The following is a 19,221-nucleotide window of genomic DNA, read 5'->3' on the forward strand; positions in this document are numbered from 1 at the left end:
CAAATTTAACCAAAACCAGAAAAAAATACTATGCAGCAGTACCCACATCCCTTCAAATTCTCTGTAATTCTCTTCTCTGATGCATATTGTCATTTTTACACATCAGTAGATCGAATAGGATGGCTGGATTCCAAATACTTCTGCATTTGGTGGAGGTATGGTGCCAATTTGTTTCTTCCAACATCTGCTCATGTTTTAGGGTATGGTGCTCTGAAAGTATCCAAATGGGGGAGGGGGAGTGTAAGGCTCCATTGATGGATAGTACATTTATGAAGCCCCTTTGTATCTTCAGGACATCTGCATGTGGAGTCAAGATCCTAGCCTAAGTACTTTTGCTGTCTGTGCTGGCTGAAAGTTGGTAATCTGGTTTACCCCAGCTTCGTGATCCCTTTTTCCTGGCCAGTGTTTTAACTCCTGCTTTCACGTTCCCCGCACCTCCCAGAGGATTTTGCTGTATTACATTAAACATATGTAATGAAATAACACCTTAATAACCATTAAACCAACAAAATCACATAATTACAACAATGTTATATAAGCATTTCAGCTTTGTTTTTAATTGTTGTAATAATGTGATTTTGTTGGTTTAATGGTTATTAAGATGTTATTTCATTACATATGGTTTAGTGTAACACAGCACAATCGTGTGGGGGGCGAGGGGAGCTGAATTGAGTTGTGGAGTTGTCATGCATTTGCCTTCTCCACCAGCGCAAAGAACAACCCTGCCAGCAGAGGGAGCAAAGGTGCATGCAGCCAACTGCGCCTCAGTTCTGTGGCAATGAAACCCAGAAATCGTGGCTGCTGCAGAATTGTCTTGGGATGTGTGATCAGACACTGGAATGAGGTGGGGTGGGGAATAGGCCAAGGAGTGGTGTTCCGAGGAGTGGAGCCAACATTAGTTGGCTTTCATCCCAGCTTTGTAGGCAGGTATGCTGCAGCCATTTAGCCCCATTGAAAGGTTAAAAAATATTTCTGCCTCCCCATGCGGCTGGTAGACAATGGGGCTGTGCCATGCTCAGCAACTGTGGGCTGTGGATGGGACTGCTGATTGCCTTGGTGGCCATTATGAGCCCATAGGGGGAAGGGTGGCTTATAAATCCAAAAAGAAATAGAAATAAAATGAATGAATGAATGAATGAATGAATGAATGAATGAATGAATGAATGAATGAATGAATGAATGAATGAATGCAGAAAGGTGGAGTATAAATTTGGTAAAATAAATTAAAATAAATAAACAATTTTATTTCTCCAAACCAATAGAAGAAAACCAGGGCAAAAAGACAAAAGGCAAAGCATAAGTAGGCAACAGGTAAAAAGTGTTGCTAGAAGAAAGAATGAAATTATTATTTGTCCCAGATGTGAGATATAACAAATTATTTATTTATTTATTTCTATACATTTCTATCCTGTCCTATACTGGAAGGTCTTAGGACAGGTTGTAATCTTAGTCATAAAAATCACCTAAAAACAGTTGTAAACTTTGCACAGTAAAAACTGTTGAAAAACCTATTAAACTTCCTAAAAGTCTATTAAAAGCCCTAAAAACCTATTAAAATCCTGAAATTTTCACAGGAAAGTACTTCAGCCAAAGATCAGGGCGAACAGGTACATCTTTACCAATTTTCTAAATAGATATAGAGATAATTACTTAAGGAAGCAATGGTGGTAGAGAAAAAACACCTTCTCGCCATCACCACTGCCACCTGATAAGCACAATATTATGCTCTAACTCTTGTTCTGTCAGCCTTACAGTGGGATTTATGCCATCTGCCCTCTAGTTGTTGACTCTAGCCATTGACTCTATAGAATACCAAGTAGTTTTAAAGGTTCTACAAATGAGGCAAGGGCACATGCCAGCCAGAAAGTCCCCCAGAGCATTCAGGAACCGCTCAGCTTCCATAACTCTCTGATAGTGAACCATCTCAGTGGGTCTTCCATCTCTGGGGGGGGGGGGGGGGGATTGCCACTTAAAGTCCAACTCTAATGAGAATCTGGTTAGTCCATGATGACAGGCTTATCCTCAATTTTCTATAAATGGATCTTCACTATACTATTCTGCAGCAAAAATGAAATTGAGGATATGTTCTACTGCATGAGTTGGGCCAGTCACAATTTGAGACAGCCCCATAGTCATCTTAGAGCAGCAGTAGCATAGTGGCTAAGAGCAGCAGTGGCGTAGTGGCTAAGAGCAGTGGCTAAGAGCAGGTGCACTCTGATCTGGAGGAACTGGGTTTGATTCCCAGCTCTGCCGCTTGAGTTGTGGAGGCTTATCTGGGGAATTCAGATTAGCCTGTACACTCCCATACACGCTAGCTGGGTGACCTTGGGCTAGTCACAGCTTCTCGGAGCTCTCTCAGCCCCACCCACCTCACAGGGTGTTTGTTGTGAGGGGGGGAAGGGCAAGGAGATTGTAAGCTCCTTTGAGTCTCCTACAGGAGAGAAAGGGGGATATAAATCCAAACTCTTCTTCTTCTTCTCTTCTTAGAAGCCATGAAAAACTGAGCTGGCTCAGAGAGGCTAGTCACAGCATGAATGTTGAAATCTCCCAGCACTACTGTGGCAGGGACTTCCAACACCACATCTGATATCATCTTGGTCAGTTCAGATAGGGAAGCTGTCAGGTGATGAGGTGGATGATATACCAGCAGCGAACCTGCTCTGTCTCAATGACTCAACAGCAAGAACAAACCCTCAAATCCAGCCACCACGTGAACTAGCCATGTGACAAGAGGGATGGAAGACTACTTGATTAAAGTGTGGAACAGTGCTGTACCAAGTAAACTGCGGGTCAAAGCTGGGCAAGATCAGGTCCTCCCAGCTCCGCCATCCAGGTCTCAGTAATACATGCCAGATCAGCCTCCTCATCCAGTATCAAGTCATGAATGAAACATATTACAGTAATTACTTCCTTGAGAATAGATGAGATCTCTGAGATCCTGGAGGTCTGCTGCTAGTTGGAGTAAACCATACTGACCTCGATAGACCAATGAAAACTATGGAAACTGTGCATGATTCACGTATGTGATCATTAATGGTATAAAAAAAAACAGAGCATGTTAAACTGGTGCCTTCACTCAACTAGATACTCTTTTTTGAATGACTGGTCTAAGAAGAATAATTAATGTACCTGACAAACTGCGGCTCTTTTTGCAAGACGTAGCAAGTCACTTCAGAAACTTTTGCTAAATGTCAGGATATAAATCTTTCAATACATAAACACACTAATTCCAGAGGTGTCTCCACTTTAACAAAATTCATTGCCCAATCTTAGATAAATACCATTATTACATGAACAGCAAGGTGAGCAAGTGAAATTCGTATTTCAATTGCTTGACCAACAAAATCCTTGTTAGATCACTACTGACATCTACTGTTGTTTCAATGACCTGCAACATAACATAGGAAAGAACAAACTTTGTACTCTTGTACTATTTCAAACCTATTGTTACAGAGATCAGTTTCCTGGCTCAGGATAGGCTTGGGAGGGATTTTCCACTGCCCCTGATCTAACATACATAACTTTTTCCAAATATCCATGGGCCTTTTCAAGAGCTCATTTTAATGCCTTTCCATTGGCCCTGTTTAGAGGGAGATTTTATGGTGTACCTATGGAGGCCTGACTGTGCCCTGGCAGTTTTTAGATATTCGGATTATTTTATTGTTAACATTTTACTTGATTATAGTGATATTATTATTTCTTATGCAGGGGCAAAGTTTTGTTATATTAACCAGTAGAGTAAGCAGCTTGGAGTTTATCATCCCAAATGCAGGCTGAGGCAGAGCTGTTCCAAAACTATCTATATTCAGGGGGGGAAACCTTATACCCCCTGAAAAGCCTTATTTTTTCAGCCATTAGTTATAACAAAGATAGGCAACTAGTTGGTCATTTCAGCAATTTACAAATTAAAATATACATTAATCCAGTATATGATCCAGCACGAGAGATTTAGTGAACAATCCTAAGCAAGTCTACTCAAAAGCAAGTCCCATATTATTCAATAGAGCTTATTTCCAGGATTCCTAGGATTTCAACATTTGTTAAGTATGCACAGTCTTTGCTAACAGTACAAGCTAAATATGAGACTGAAAGTTCTAATCAATGCTATGGACTGTAAGAAAATACACATTAGAAAATTGTTTTGGCAAATTTGGTAATTATTAATTTGGCAAAGCCATCTTCTTCCTTATTTCCTTGCTGTTCCAGGGCCAGCCTATATGTGCATGTGAGGTTGTGTCAAGGCTTGTTGATGAAGGTATGAATTATTGCCATGGGAAAGGATTAGTTTTGCTTTTAAATGATACTTCTGTTGCTTTGGATCTGAGATTTCACACATGCAAATTATCACTTGACATAGAAAAAGTAGGAAGCCGAGGTGAGCTGTTTCTAAGCCTGTGCCCCGGTGGACTAGCAAATGCTTTTTATTCTTTCTTTTTGTTCATTACATTTAGGTCTTCTTGCTTTTTCTAGGTTTACTAACACTGCATCTAGGATTTTCTTGGATTATTATCCTAGCATCATAAAATAAAATATTATTCTTTATCTTATAACATTCCATTATGTTTGGACTTAAGAGTTGCTCATAAACGGCAAACATACCTCTAGGGCAGTGGTGGGATTCAAATAATTTAACAAACGGTTCCAGTGGTGGGATTCAAATAATTTAACAACTGGTTGTTTACAAGCACCATTTTAACAACCTGTTCTGCCGGTGCGAACCTGCTCAATCCCACCACTTCTCTAGGGATATATCTAAAGTAAGCTCCTTGCAAAGACATCCCTCTCAAAGACCCCTGATAATCTTGTTGCATAAGTCTCATATGAAGGTCCTTTGCTTTGCTTCTGTCCATCTTGTACACACCATCTGACCGTAAATCCTTCCTGGAGAAAGAATCCAGATATGCACTCAAATTTACAATGGAAGCTATTTTAAAAGGAATATCAGAACAGAAATCATTTTTCCAATGCATGTACGTTGTGGCTGCTGTTTAATGTTTATGTGCCACCAATGACATGTGTATAAAATAGTTAACTAACTTGCTAAAAGAATGGGATAATGCAGAAACTAGTAGATCTGTGCAATCATTCTACTGATCACTGAAATACAAGAATACAGAGAAAGGAAGTGTTGCTTCACTCCACCAGCTCTTGTGGGAGGAGCACAGAGAAGATTTCTATTTCTTCATAGAAAGACGCTGTAGGGCTTTCACTTCCAACTCCTGGGGGTTTTTTTTGTCCTTTATCAACAATACAACAGCTGCTCTCAGACTCAACATCTTTTCCTTATTGCAGTAACATGCATCCCGTGGTAAGTACTGATATGATATTCTGCTTGCTTTGCCTCCATTCATCCATCCAGACACAGTCCTGGTTATACGGCTCTTCATGCAGATAGGAGGTAGGGAGAGAGGTCTGAAGGGATAAGTGGAGCTGTGTAACTGAGAGGTACCTTCAGATATTTAATTTCCATCAGTGGTTGCTTAAATCAGTCTATAATGTGTGTCATACTTTCTTTGCTAGAGAAACTGTGAGTTCCACTTATGTCATGTTCTGCATTCAAGCAGAAGTTCCTTTTCATGCCATGCCTCAGGCAGTAGTGCTATTCATGTTTATTGGGAAATAACAATGTCATTCTATTGATACCTCAGAAGGGAGTGATTCTGCCTAGAATAGCAGAAGTGGCACTGAACTCCTTGAGACTTATTTCTACCATCATGTGGAGGATTTGATTATAGGAATGCTTCCACACATCACGCTGAAAGGGAAACGTGTTTTTCTCCTACTCTTGGTGTAAAGACCAGGAATGGCAGACAGGATGGAAGCAGAAGAGTGACTGAACCTGGTTTCTCATAAATGCATAAATGTTTTTGAAAAACGGATGTGAGATATATTTTTTTAAAAGAAATTCAGTCACGTGAAATTAGCTAAGACACTTGGTCCTGAGGATGTTTTCTCAAAAGTAAGTCTCATTGCGTTCAGCAGAAGTTACGCCCAGACAAATGTACATAGTATCTCAAAAAGGTAAAAAGGTTCTTAGTGTGTACAGTTACGTGTGTGTGTGTGTCTGCATTGATTATATAGGACTGAAATCGAAAGATAATCAATACTTAAACATATATTACAGATGGCATGATGGCATTTGGGAAATCCAGAAGTGATTTAAATTTTAGGCAGTTACAATATGACAGCTAGTAGTTTTAAAAAACAGTAAGACTAATTTATTATCACTCCCAAGCTTTACTTAAATATTCTCCCTCTTACTGCTGAACCATTCTAGTTATGAAATCACTAAATTGGTCATAGGAGGAAACTGCAAAAACGTAAACCAAACTGATCAATATCCCAAGTTTGCATTCACAATAATTGACGTGAACTAAAATTTCCACTAAACTCATTAAAACTGGAAATGTAGGAGTGAATTCTAGCCTTTTATTGCTTTTTAGCTAATCTTACAGTTAAAGTGTATTGTGGGCTAATTAATAGTGTGATGGTTTCCGTATGCATCTAAAAGTATACAAAAGATGCTCCCATTCTCCAGAGGCAGGTTCTGATAACAAGTTTAAGAGGAAGACAGAAAGAGCAGATCCTCTCCCATCCCCCCCCCAAAGAAACCCAAACACCCAGCCCTTTTACAACAGTCTAAGTAAAAACAGAAATGAAAATGTTTTTAAAATGTTTGTTCACCTCTGATCTTCTGTTCACTTGCCTCAGTATTCTCTTTCACTGTACCCTATGCATTTTTCCACTTCTTTTTTCTTCTTCTCTTAAAAGTGCTTAAAGACTAAGGAATTGGAGATACATAAAACCACAGATTGGGCTCCACTTCAGATTTTGTTATAACCTACTTTTTTCTGTTTGTTTTCATACTATTCTGTGTTAAATCCCAAGATAACATTTCTTTAATTGTGGCACTTACAAATGGTCATTGGCTTTATGGCAGAGGTTTCCAGCTTCTTTGTACCCCTTCTTTTTGAAATGTACTATAACATTCTATTGTCATTTCATCACTGATTCTGTAGCTGAAATCTCTACCTTTTCCTCATTGTCTTTCTATGAGAAATCTGTTTCCTAATTATGTTTATTTTCTGTCAGAAGCTTTCTGGTGCCCAGCACCAAGGGCTTTATAGTGCTCAGCCCCCCCCCCCCCGGGGGGCTTTTTGAAGCTCAGTTATAGCATTGAGGCTCAGCCTAGAACAGTGATGGCAAACCTATGGCACGGGTGCCAGAGGTGGCACTTGGAGCCCTCTCTATGGGCATGCACACACAAAGTTCATCATGTGGGGGGCAGAAAATCCCCCCCACATGCATCTAAGCTGGCCTGGGTCACTGAGCACGGCGTGCGTGCACCATGGTGAGCAGGGAGGACTTGGCTGGCAGGCCTGGTGTCTGTGCTCCAGGTGGCTGCTCCCGGTGGGGGGGGGGTGCAGAGGAGGCAGAGATGCTAGAGAGGCACAGAGTGGTGCGTGTGGGACTTGCTGGAGGCTAGAGACTTGCCTTGACTTGGCTAGAGACTAGAGAGTGGTGCGTGTGGGACTTGCTGGAGGCTGGCCCCTGCTCGAGCGGGTGGGGCGAAGGAAGAGGGAGCCAACCATTTTTTCTAAACTAAAACCTCAGCATTCAAGTTAAATTGCCAGGTTGGCACTTTGCGATAAATAAATGGGGTTTGAGTTGCAATTTGGGCACTCGGTCTCAAAAAGGTTCGCCATCACTGTCCTACCAGATCTGGCTGTTCTGAATCAGTTGACAAAATATTACTATTTATAATCCTCAGTATGCTACAATTCTTAAAGATATAGTATCATCATGGAGATGATTGACATATTTGTGCAAAAGGGAACATGTTGACAGATTTGCAAGGAGCAGAGTAGAAGTTTTTGTTTGTTTTAGGAAGATCCCAAGCTATTTTTAGTCTGCTACACTCAATCCTGAACTAAGTTAGGAAAAGTTTTCCAGCACAGTTTTTGTGCCGTTCATAATTATTAATTATTAATTTTTTTTACAATTTTAGTTTGGTGATACAACATATATTTTAAAATATTTATATTCTCCCTCAGACTCGCAGCTAACCATGGAACAAGTTGTAAGGACGCTAAAACATATGAGTACATTAACAAAATAAAAATAATACGCAGATTAAAAACACAAAAACTATCTTATCCATCTTATCCATCAAGTACACTCTGAAATAGAATTGCCTTGCACGTCGTCCATAATGCAGCCAGGGAAAGCACCCTTCACCCATTCTGGTAGGCCTAAATTTACTATAAAGAAGGTCCATGATTTAGATGTTGCTATACAGATAGTCATAAGAGAGAGTACTGCAGGAAGAAGGTTGCTTAAAGAAACTGACTGACGTATGGCAATATGCTAGGAGATGTAGTTCAATTGTAAATGTTACTGCAGTCTTCACACTGTAGTATTCCTTTTACAGTCACAATTTATGAATATGTGCACACCCCAGTAGTGTGCTTTGTCCTATAGCAGTGATAGCGAACCTTTTCAAGACCGAGTGCCCAAATTGCAACTCAAAACCCACTTATTTATCGCAAAGTGCCAACACGGCAATTTAACCTGAATACTGAGGTTTTAGTTTAGAAAATTCTTAGTTTGACTTGGAAAGGTGCAAACAGTTTTCTGTTCTGACTACATTTGAAGATACCTGATAACTTACCTTGAGCCATAAAGAAAAGGAGGGATAGACATATTTTGGCTCCAAGGCGTGTGTTACTCAGGAGTAAGCTTGGTGGTAGTCGGTGGCTTTGCTTTGAAGCAACCGTGCAACTCTTCCAAAGGGTGAATCATGACCCTGGGCGGGTTTACTAAGAAGCAAGCTCCATTGCCAGCAACCGAGCTTACTCCCAGGTAAAGGATCACACTTTAGTTCTCCACATGAAAATCAGTGGGGTTTAACAATGCTTAACACGGTTACCTACACTGCTTCCCCAAAACTAGGTCTTAGGTTTAATGCTAATTATTGAGCCCAGCGGCCCAGGCCAGCTTAGATGTGTGTGTGTGTGGGGGGAGCACTCAGTTTGCACGTGCCCACAGAGAGGGCTCTGAGTGCCACCTCTGGCACCCGTGTCATAGGTTCACCACCACTGTCGTAGGACATACAAAGGACATCTATATATATATTGCCCTGCTTTATAGAGAAATACAATTTTGGTGAATGAAATATCAAGATCATAATGCAAAATATGAAAATTTTCATAATACTGTCCAAGACCCTTTTCAATTTGTGTATGTGTGGGTAAAGTGCCATCAAGTCATACCTGTCTTTTGGCAACTCCAGAAAGGGGTTTTCAAAGGCAAGTGAGAAGCAGAGGTGGTTTGCCATTGCTTTCCTTTGAAGTTTTCTTTTTGGAGAACTCCCTTCTTAACCTGCTTAGTTTCTAAGATGAGACTGGGCTACACTATGTTGCTTCCTCCTTCCCGTTTCTTATTGGATTTGGGGAGGAAGAGCTTGCTGCTCTGAGAGGCTTTCTTCTTGGGATAATTCATGTGAGCTGAAAAAGATCTCCTCAGATTACAGTTGAGGATTATGAGCTGGACAAATTTTGGGTTTCTGGTTCACTCCTTCCTCTTGTTCCACTTCATCCTCCTTTGTCAGTTTTTGTTCCTTTGAATGTAAATAAGCAGTGAATAAATGCTGGTTTATCTCTCACTCATGACAAGACATAGACTGAAATGTTTCCATGTATGAAATTTACAATAAAGGAAGGACAATGAACAATGTTTTGTCTCCTGAAAATTGCTTGTCGTTTATCCATTCTTAGTTTGACATAGGCTGTTTCTGCACGGCCTTTTTATGGCGCCCTGGGGACGGGAAAAACGCCGTCCCCAGGGAGCCATTTGCACAGGTGGCGCTGCTGCAACGCAGCAGCACCGACCTGACTGCGCTCCCCCTCCCCCAGGGCGGCGTCAGGCCGCCCTAAAAAACAACCCTTTAAAGGGTTGTTTGTGCCGCAACAGCGTGTTCCCGGCGGCGCAGTGCGAACAGCACCGCTGGGAACACGCTGTTTCCCTTCCCCGTCCCACTCACCTTGTCCCCGTCGTCGGCCCGCAGGCCTCTGCAGCCCCTCCCTCACTGTCCTCTGACCCCTGGAGGTCGGAGGGCAGCATGGGCGGGGCTTCAGAGGCCAGCAGGCCGACGACTGGGACAAGGTGAGTGGGAAGGGGGCAGAGGCGGCTCCATGCGGAGCCGCCTGTCCTCCGCCGGCCTCCCCTGAGGCCGCACGCATGCTTGCGTGCGAACGGCCTCCGCCCCCACGCCGGCAGAATTCTTGCCGGCGTGGGGGCGCCTCAGGGGCCGTGCGGAAACGGCCTTGGAAAGGTGCAAAGAGATGTTTTCTGTTCTGACTACATTTGAAGATACCTGATAACTCACCTTGTGCCATAAAGAAAAGGAGGGATAGACATATTTTTAGTTACCAGTAATGGAATTATTGAAGGCTTTCATGGCCAGAATTAACTAGTTGTTGTGGGTTTTATGCCTTGTGTGGCCATGGTCTGGAGCAAGAACTACCAGACCACAGCAACATAGCCTGGAAAATGCACAACAGCCAAGTAATGGGATTCTTACAGAATCTTCTCTGTGCATGATATATTTGGGCTATACCCAAACCCCAAATGGCAAAACCCCTCAATAAGAAACAGATCAATTGTATAATCATAACACAACTTTTTTTTCTGGTCCTAGGTAAAGAGGTGTCTTTGTTCGCTGTGGACTTTACAGGGCTTGACCATAGCCATCATCTCAATAATGCTTTGCTGGGTACAGGGTGAGTCGAATATGATCAATGGATTGTGAGGAAATGCTTATTGCATAAAATTAATATCCACTGGCACACAGCAGCACTGCATACAGAGCTTAGTTACCCTCTTGCCAAAGAAGTACAAACACACCTGTGAAGATGCTACCACTGGGCCTTTCTCTAGAAGTATGGTTATGAAAAAGACTTTCTTCATTTCATTTGCCCTACTCTAGTCCTTAGCCAGACTCATATAAAGGTGTAATCATGTAAGAAAGTATCTGAGAGAGAAAAACTGGTTACATGTGTTGGGAGATTTGGACAAGGAGCAATACTCTGTGGAATTGGGTCCCATATATTCTGGGGAACAGGAGAACAACTGTGGGAACAGGAGACAATGGGTTGCATCCAATGAAACATGAACCAAACTTTATTCCTGGAAAGGATCCCTCCCTCACATTTGTCAAGTTTGGTGGAAACAGATCAGGGGAAATGGATCTTTCCTTCAATGTCTTCTCCAGATCCTTGGGGACCCATCAGGGGAAGCACAGGAAACAGCACAAGAAGCTGCATCCCAAATTAAAAAAATATGAGGAAACTGCAGAGCTCTCCTCTTACCAACAGAAGATACTTTGGGGACCTTTGGACTGAAGAGTTTTCCAAAAAAGTTGCAGGGGGGGGGGGAATCAAAATTAACTAACTATATCCAAAGCCCCTTTCTTCTGTATTGAATTGCACTTAGTTGAGACCAGCATCTGTGCACTCAGCTGCCAGGAGCCTTTTGTGTGCTCTTTTCAAAGGCTAGATGCAGGTTGTATTACTAAACCACAATGATTCTTCCCCCCCACCTTAAAAGTCTAAAGGAATACAAGAGGGGTGGGCACTGAAGACTATCTCAGTAGTCTTGTTGTAATGCTTCATTTTTATGTAATTTATATTTTTATTATGGTTTTATAAATTGATGATGTATTTTATGCTGTTTTCCTGCCTGAGCCCTGCTTTGGCAGGGAGATGGCAGAATATAAATAAAATTATTATTACTAGTGTTATCATCATCATCACCATCATCGACAGCAATAACAACAACTAGCCAGTTAATTACAGGAACAAAAGAATATATAGCAATGGTTATTTCGTTGTAAATTTCGTTGTGCGTGCACAGTGACAATAAAATGCTTATGCTTATGCTTATGCCCTTTCAACTGTTAGGAGCCCCAGAGAATTGACAGTGGGTGTACACTATGGAAATGGCTGACATAAATCGCATTTCCTGGTCTCTGTTTATGTTGAGTGTGGAGGAGAATGGCCCCGCTTACCTGCAAGCGTCTCTCCATCAATCCTCCAAGGTGTCTAAAGACCATTTCATCATTCAGAGGCTTTCTGTTAGGGTGATTACCCAGATTTATATATTAGCTGAAATGCAATTATTTACATATGTGTTTTTGATTATACTTAGCTGACTTTCACAGGGATAATACATTACAGGCACTCGAGGTCAACTGATTAGCTGAGGTAAATATGCTACTCACAAAATTTTGTAGGTATAAACAATATACTCCCAATTTCCAGAACTTAAAGGGAAAGAGGAGAAAGAAAACAAAAAGTGAAGATTGCCTTTTTTGGAAAAAAGAAGTTAAAATAGATGTAACATTTTATAAACTGAAGTCTGGAACAAATAGTTTATGAAAGGGTTTGTGGATAAAGATACAGACTTAAATAAAAACCCTTCCACGCATACTTTTTGTGGCATTGTTCCAAGCAGTGACGTCTGCCCCACATCTGGGAAACAAAATGGTTTGACTTTGTCCAGACCCCCCTCAACAGGAATCTTCCTAACTTCTCCTGTTTCGGTTTTCTTTTGTTGAGAATCAGAGAAAAGGAAATGGTTAAATGATTTGTAAGCATGAGACAGAGTAAACAACTACTCATTACAAATTACTTTGTGTTTTTGTAGGTGCCATTGTGACAGAGGATAAAGAAGTGAAGCTGGGTGGCAATGTAACCTTGAGATGTATCCTAACGGGGTCTCCTGAACTGGTTCAGGCTTCATGGCAGAAACAGATTAATGGGAGCTCTGTAAATATTGCAGCATTGAGCAAGAACAATACGCATACAAATGATTATATTGCTGAAGAATACAAGCATCGACTCACCTTCACAAGTTCAGCACTCAATGACACTGCCATCACCATTTGGAATGTGAGCATCTCAGAAAGTAGCTGCTATGAATGTATATTTAATATATTTCCCTCAGGACCCATCTCAAATAAATCTTGTCTTCTTGTATACGGTGAGTCAATGTTAAAATAGCCCCACAAAGGGAAAGTGTATCTTATTCCTCTTGACTAATATTTTCTCAGAATCACCTGTTCCTACCAGTTGGTGTAGATGGCAGAAGCCAGGCACCCAAGAATTGTTTGACAATTATTATTATTATTATTATTATTATTATTATTATTATTATTATTATTATTATTATTATTATTATTATTATTTATTTGACTTGATATACCGCCCAATCCCCGAAGGGGAGGCAGTCCAAATGGGTGCGGGGAGCACTGCAATGGCCAGGGATGGTGTGGTGAAGTTGGTGTCATACTGCCTCCAAAAAACCTTCAGATGGCATGGAAAGGAGGGTCATTTGAAAACCCTCCTGCTGCCTAAATTGCCTCAGAACCGAAACAGGCTTACAGCAAACAAAAGTGCAGCATAAGTCTGCAGGCTCTGAGGTTAGTATTCCCAAGATGAAATGCTGGTAGAGGCTGATTAAAGTCGGCTCCACCCCCAAAAATGTCCTGGCCCACCCATCCCCTGTTCCAGCATCTGCTCCAGTGTAGCTCCGCAGCAGCTCCCTCTTCTGAGTTTGTCTGAGATGTTGTGGGGTGACTGGATACTGATGCATTTGTTCTCTCCGCTGGTGTGGGTGCTTCTTACACTGATGGAAGGGTTAAACACATTGGTGCAGCCCTCCACCACTCCAAAAGGTCATTCATCCTCCCCCATCTGGATTAGGCTGTGAGGGCTGGAGAAGTGGTGAGCCCTTCTTTCACTTTCCATTCTCTCCTTGACAAGCAAGACCACTTCTAGTATGACTTTTGAGTTGCTTTCCACCACAGCAAGCAGATTTGCCAGTGAGCACAGCTTTGCTCCAGAATGTTTCCTCTGGCCGTGGTCAGCCTACCAACTCCACCCTTCCCACACCCTTGCAGTGCCATCCACGCCTTCTCCTGCATTCCCCCTTCCATGTTGTTGGCTCCTTCCTCCTTCTTTAAATGCTCATATCGAGTTATCAATACCTCAAGAGGGCTTTTCCAAGAAACAGTACAAGCAGAGTCTCTTTTTGGCTCCACTCCACTTCCCCCACTCTACTTCTGCCTCTCACTTCTCCTGCAGAATCAGCAGTGGCAGGAAGTCTATGTGTGTAAGTGTGTGTAGGGAAGAAGGAAGGGAAGGGGAGAGGGAGATAATATGAGCTCTACACAGGGAGAGGGAATTGCTTTGCTTCTTTCATTTTAGGGGAAGATTATTTTTTGAAAGGGCTACAATATCGATATAACAGTAATTAGAATGCTTTTAGGAAGACACCGATCTTGAGACTACTGGTTTAATCTGGGCCTTTAAGATTGACTTGGTGGGTGAAGTTAAGAGAACCAAGAAAAACAGGCCTGAGAGAGTTCTCAGCAGGAGTGAGTGCCTCCTCCCATGTGAACAGGAAAACATGAGGAGACTCCACTACAAGTGCAGTGAAAAGCCCTGAGTTCAGTGCAGTGCAGACCCCACAGTGCAGTGAAAAGCCCTGAAATAGCATTCCATGTATATTGGTCCAGAGAGTGTGTAAAACCCAATAAACAATGTGTTAGGGCCAGGATTAAAGAACTGAAAACAAAACAGATACACCTAAGGAAAAAAGAAAAAAGGCAACATTTGAGAACATTTGCAGAGTGCTATCTCCAGAAAACTTTGCTCAAATGAAGGAAGTTGTCATGACACAGCATTGAAGGAGATGAGGTTCTGCAGGTATTTGGGGCAAAGACCAATATAAAGGGCTTTGCAGGTGATAACAAGAACCTTGAACTGAACTTGGTAACTAGATACAACACATACAACACATAAACACAGAACATGTGTTCAAGGTGTGGCCCTCAGGTTCAAAAGAGGCTCCCTGTTTATTTTTCTTTGGCTCTGCTTTCTGTTTAGATGTTTGCAAGTTCTCTGACTGTCTTGTTGCTATTAGGGTGTTCTCGTTCACCCTTCATATTAGTTGTTCATGGTGACAAATTTTATTGTTTCTTATATATCAGATTTCCATGCATTTCTATACCACCATATTTCTGATGGACTCTTGAATGCTACATGCACAGCAACTGGTTTTCCACTACCCACAATCTTCTGGGTTGGATCATCAGATGAAAAGAATGAATGGAAGATTGTAAATTCTAATGGCACAGTGTCTATCATCAGTAACATACTCATAAAGACCTCAAGTAGCCATTATGGGCAAGAACTGATCTGCAAAGTCAGACACAGAGGGCAGGAGATAGACTACCAAGTGCCCAGGATAGAAGAAGGTCAGTGAACAGATATATGGTAGTAGTATCTTACTGACAGCTAGTGAACTGTATTCTCTTGCAAATCCTATTTACATGACTATACTTGGTTTTCCCCAAAAAAGATTATTGTGACAGTGTGACAGTAGTGTCAAAATGGGGAAATGGCTGAAATCAGACTAAGAAAGTTCTGTGTTCCACTGCTACAGTTTTGGCTGATGAAATAGCAATTTATCTTATGGAAAAGAATATTACAGCTAGTGTGGATTGTTCTTCCAGAGCCACTATGTTTTCCAGGGATATAAAATAGATTCTTGAAGAAAATTTACAAAAAAGTGAAAATACTTTGTAACAGCAATTAATGCTGCTTTTCTGAGGATGTGTCCCATTTGCTTTTAAAAAATCTTTCTGTGGGTGTAATGTGTGGTAACCTGTCTTACAGTTTAACCTGAAGTAGCATTGACCCCTTCTAAGCCCATTGACTTCAGTGAACTTACAAGAGTACAACTCTATTTAGCATTGCACTATAAGGAACCTTCTTCTAGTCTCCAGCCCCTTCCACACATGCAAAATAATGCATTTTCAAACCACCTTCACAACTGTTTGCAAGTGGATTTTGCTATTCCGCACAGCTTCAAAGAGCACTGAAAGCAGTTTGAAAGTGCATTATTCTGCATGTGCGGAATGAGCCTCCTTTTATTGGAGTAGTAGTATACTGACCAGTATTTTTTAATTATCTATTTTTCAGAAAGCATGTATATTTTAAAATCACACACGGCAAACTAATGTAGCAGTTCACTATCCTTATCTACATGTCCATCTGACAATTATTCATTATCTACAACTTTCCCTCAAGATTGATAATCTACACAAAGTTAGAGGTAGACTGGGATGAGCCCATGTGACTAGCCCAAGATCACCCAGCAAGCTTACATGGCAGAGCAGATATTTAAACCTGGGTTTTCCAGATTCTAATCTGACTCTTTAACTGCTTCACTAAACTGGTGATCTGCTTTGCCAGTAGCTACCAGAAGAATAATAAATTATAGTAGCTGTACTATGCCATCTTTTTCTGTACTGAGGCCTAAAACAGCTAGTGGGAGGAAGAAAAGTTGGAACTCCCTTTCCCTAATATCAAGATACCTACGGTTTTTATTTGTCTTTTCGGGACCAAATAACTCTATGAAACTCCAGCTTTGTTTGTGTATTATTTAACCCTTAAAGTAATTACAGTATTCACAAACTGCAGTACTACGGTCATCAACTTTGCCTCTTTCCTTCTTATAGGCCACTGGAATTTAATTCCTGTGTTGCTAACTATCTTGAGCCTAATCTTTGTGGTCTTGATAATATCAGTTGTATGCTGGAAACTCAGGAAAAAACACAAAGGTAAGTTACAGAGAATCAAAACTAGATCATATATCTGATATCCATGTAAGGCTGTTGAGGGTGCAGAAGAAATGGTGGGTAGCTGTTGAACCAAATGGCATCCACACTACACTGAGGGGGACTTGCATTCAGCTATTCATTTAAAGCATGCATATCACACTGCTCAGTTAAAATGTTTAAATAAACCAATGGAAATTTAAAGCAATATAGAAGACCAATCTCAAATAAAAGTAACATACATAAAAACATAACCGTGAATTATATCCAGCCAGGTTTCAAAACCTTGCAAGAAGCAGCTGAATTGCACCTTAAAGATCTTTATAGTACTGAGCCAATGTAGATTTTCCCTTTCAGCCTTTATTGTGAGATTAGAAATAGCTTCTGTCAATTCTGCAGCTGTCTTTGGATGCCTTTTCTGTTTTATTTTCCCTCTTTATATCTTCTCAGGCAGAAAAAAAGATAAAACTGCACACCTCAGAACAATTGGTATTGCCTCTTAACCCTTTCATTTTGCCTTTTGTCCCACTCAGCACTTAAGGCCTGCCCCTTGATCCCACTGGACTCCACCATTTATCTCACTAGTTCCAAACCTGGATGGGTAGGGTGGGCCCAGGCCAGGGGTGGAGCGAGGGGGAACTGCGCCCGGGGCACACGTGCACCCTGCGCCCCTGCCGCGGTGCCACCCACCCTTGCCCTGGAGTTCAATCGCACTCTCGGGCCATGCCTCCTCCATGGCTCCAGCGCTATGCCCCCCCTTGTGGAAATGTCCTTCGCCCAGGGGGGTCAGCCTCTCCCTGCCCCCGTTGCCGCCACACACCACTGGGTTGGCCATGTGATAGGTTCCATCTTAATTCCACCATCACAGAGGACCTATTCCTTGCCAGATTTCTGCCTTTCAAGTTTTGGCAACTTCTAACACCAGTTCATGATTGCCATTTCCATGGTTGGGTTCCTGCTTCCCCTGTAGCTCTTCTCTCTGGTCTGCTTTCTGCCTTTTCTTCCTACCTGCCTAATAATTGCCCCTGTTCTTGCATTAGAGGACTTTGGCAAAGCAGAGATGGAACCTGGACTCTCACGTTTGTTAGCCAAGATTGTGTTGATTTCAGCAGGATAATGCTGTAACTTTTTCATGTCTGTAACTTATGATCAGCATGGAGTAAGGTTACCAGCCAATGGCTGGCAAAAGACAGGAGTCCAAGGCATTTTTTCATTTTAGGGGAAGATTATTTTGGATAATTCTGTTACATAACTTCCAGGGAACACCTGGAAGTGACATCATACTGCTCAAGAAATCACCAAAACCCCCATGGTAAAAACACATCAAATGACAGTTTTATATCAACTGGAAGTGATGCCATATACATCACTAGAAACTCTATAGTTTTACCACAGAGTGTCCAGCCATGTACAGAATTACATAATGTCATTTTCTGGTTTTCCCTGGAAGTGACATAAAGCTGTCACCAATGTGATTTTTCCCCCTTCCTGTCAGCTGCTGTAGTGCTGGTGGGCAATGGGAGTTGGGGATGAGATATCTGCTATCCTTAGTGACAAATGGCAAGTTTAGACTGGAGCCATACTATTGTTTAACAGGTTTAAAGGTGCTACAATAGAGGCATCATTTTCCATAGAGTTAAGCAGCTGTTGCAGTTTGATGAAGCATTTATAAAATCCTAGGAAAGAGAAAAGTGAGAGGAGTGAACTGTGCTCAAGTCACAGGAAGCCATGCTTAATACACTGTCTTCAGCTTTCTGGAAAGAAAATTACGTGTCTCTGAACCCTAAATTCTTCCATGTTTAAAATATGTTTCCTAATTTGCCAAGAGTTTCTGGACGAAGAAACAGATTGAATGCTTCACTTTCTCCTTCCACTGTAATTTAAGGAGTCTTTTCAATGTAAACTATCATTCATAATTATCAAACACAACATTCAGTTTTAAAGGAGGTTTTGATATTAGTCAAAACCACATAGGAATTTGAAAAGAAAAAAATGTCTCTCAGCTTTTCTGTCTAGAGTTTTCTTTTTCCTACATAAAAATACAATGACTGATTGGGAAGCAATCTATTTCTCTAATGGCAGGAAAAATTAGAATGAGCATTAAAAGTAGCTGACATTAACAAGAAATGTAAAATACTGATAATAATTTTGGAACAAAACCTCAGAAGTATTTTAAATTCCTAATAGCCAAATTCAGAATTAGTTTTAGAATTTCTAGTTCTTTGAAATTAAACCATTAATTTCTGATTAAAAATGGGGGGAAATCTCAGTTTCAAATGAACTTTTAATAGTTTTATATGGAAAACAAAATGACCCCAAAGCAAAGATCTGTTTTTTTGAAAAACAGACAGCAGGAACAAAACTTCCAAGGGATCTATTCCCAGATTTGAAATCAACATCGAACTACGCTGCCTAGTTTCCATGCCTTTCTCTCTAACATGATTCTTAAGACAAAATTCTATTACTAGCTTTTCCAGAGGCATATCCTGCTTGAATTTCCAAGGGAAGTCAAGGTTAATTTTTACATTTAGAGGGAA

General features: G+C 41.2%; 1 protein-coding gene across 1 annotated transcript in view; it reads left to right on the forward strand.

Annotated features, from left to right (window-relative positions):
• CD200 (CD200 molecule) overlaps positions 1-19,221 on the forward strand; it is a 51,226-nt gene that overhangs the window by 24,020 nt on the left and 7,985 nt on the right. The window contains exons 6-10 of the mRNA XM_048494052.1: positions 5,189-5,308; positions 10,700-10,781; positions 12,706-13,041; positions 15,053-15,319; positions 16,586-16,687. Coding sequence (XP_048350009.1) covers positions 5,189-5,308; positions 10,700-10,781; positions 12,706-13,041; positions 15,053-15,319; positions 16,586-16,687 — 907 coding nt within the window. The remainder of the gene's footprint in view (positions 1-5,188; positions 5,309-10,699; positions 10,782-12,705; positions 13,042-15,052; positions 15,320-16,585; positions 16,688-19,221) is intronic.

This window comes from Sphaerodactylus townsendi, linkage group LG04 (assembly GCF_021028975.2).
Source record: "Sphaerodactylus townsendi isolate TG3544 linkage group LG04, MPM_Stown_v2.3, whole genome shotgun sequence".
In the NCBI taxonomy this organism is placed as follows: Eukaryota; Metazoa; Chordata; class Lepidosauria; order Squamata; family Sphaerodactylidae; genus Sphaerodactylus; species Sphaerodactylus townsendi.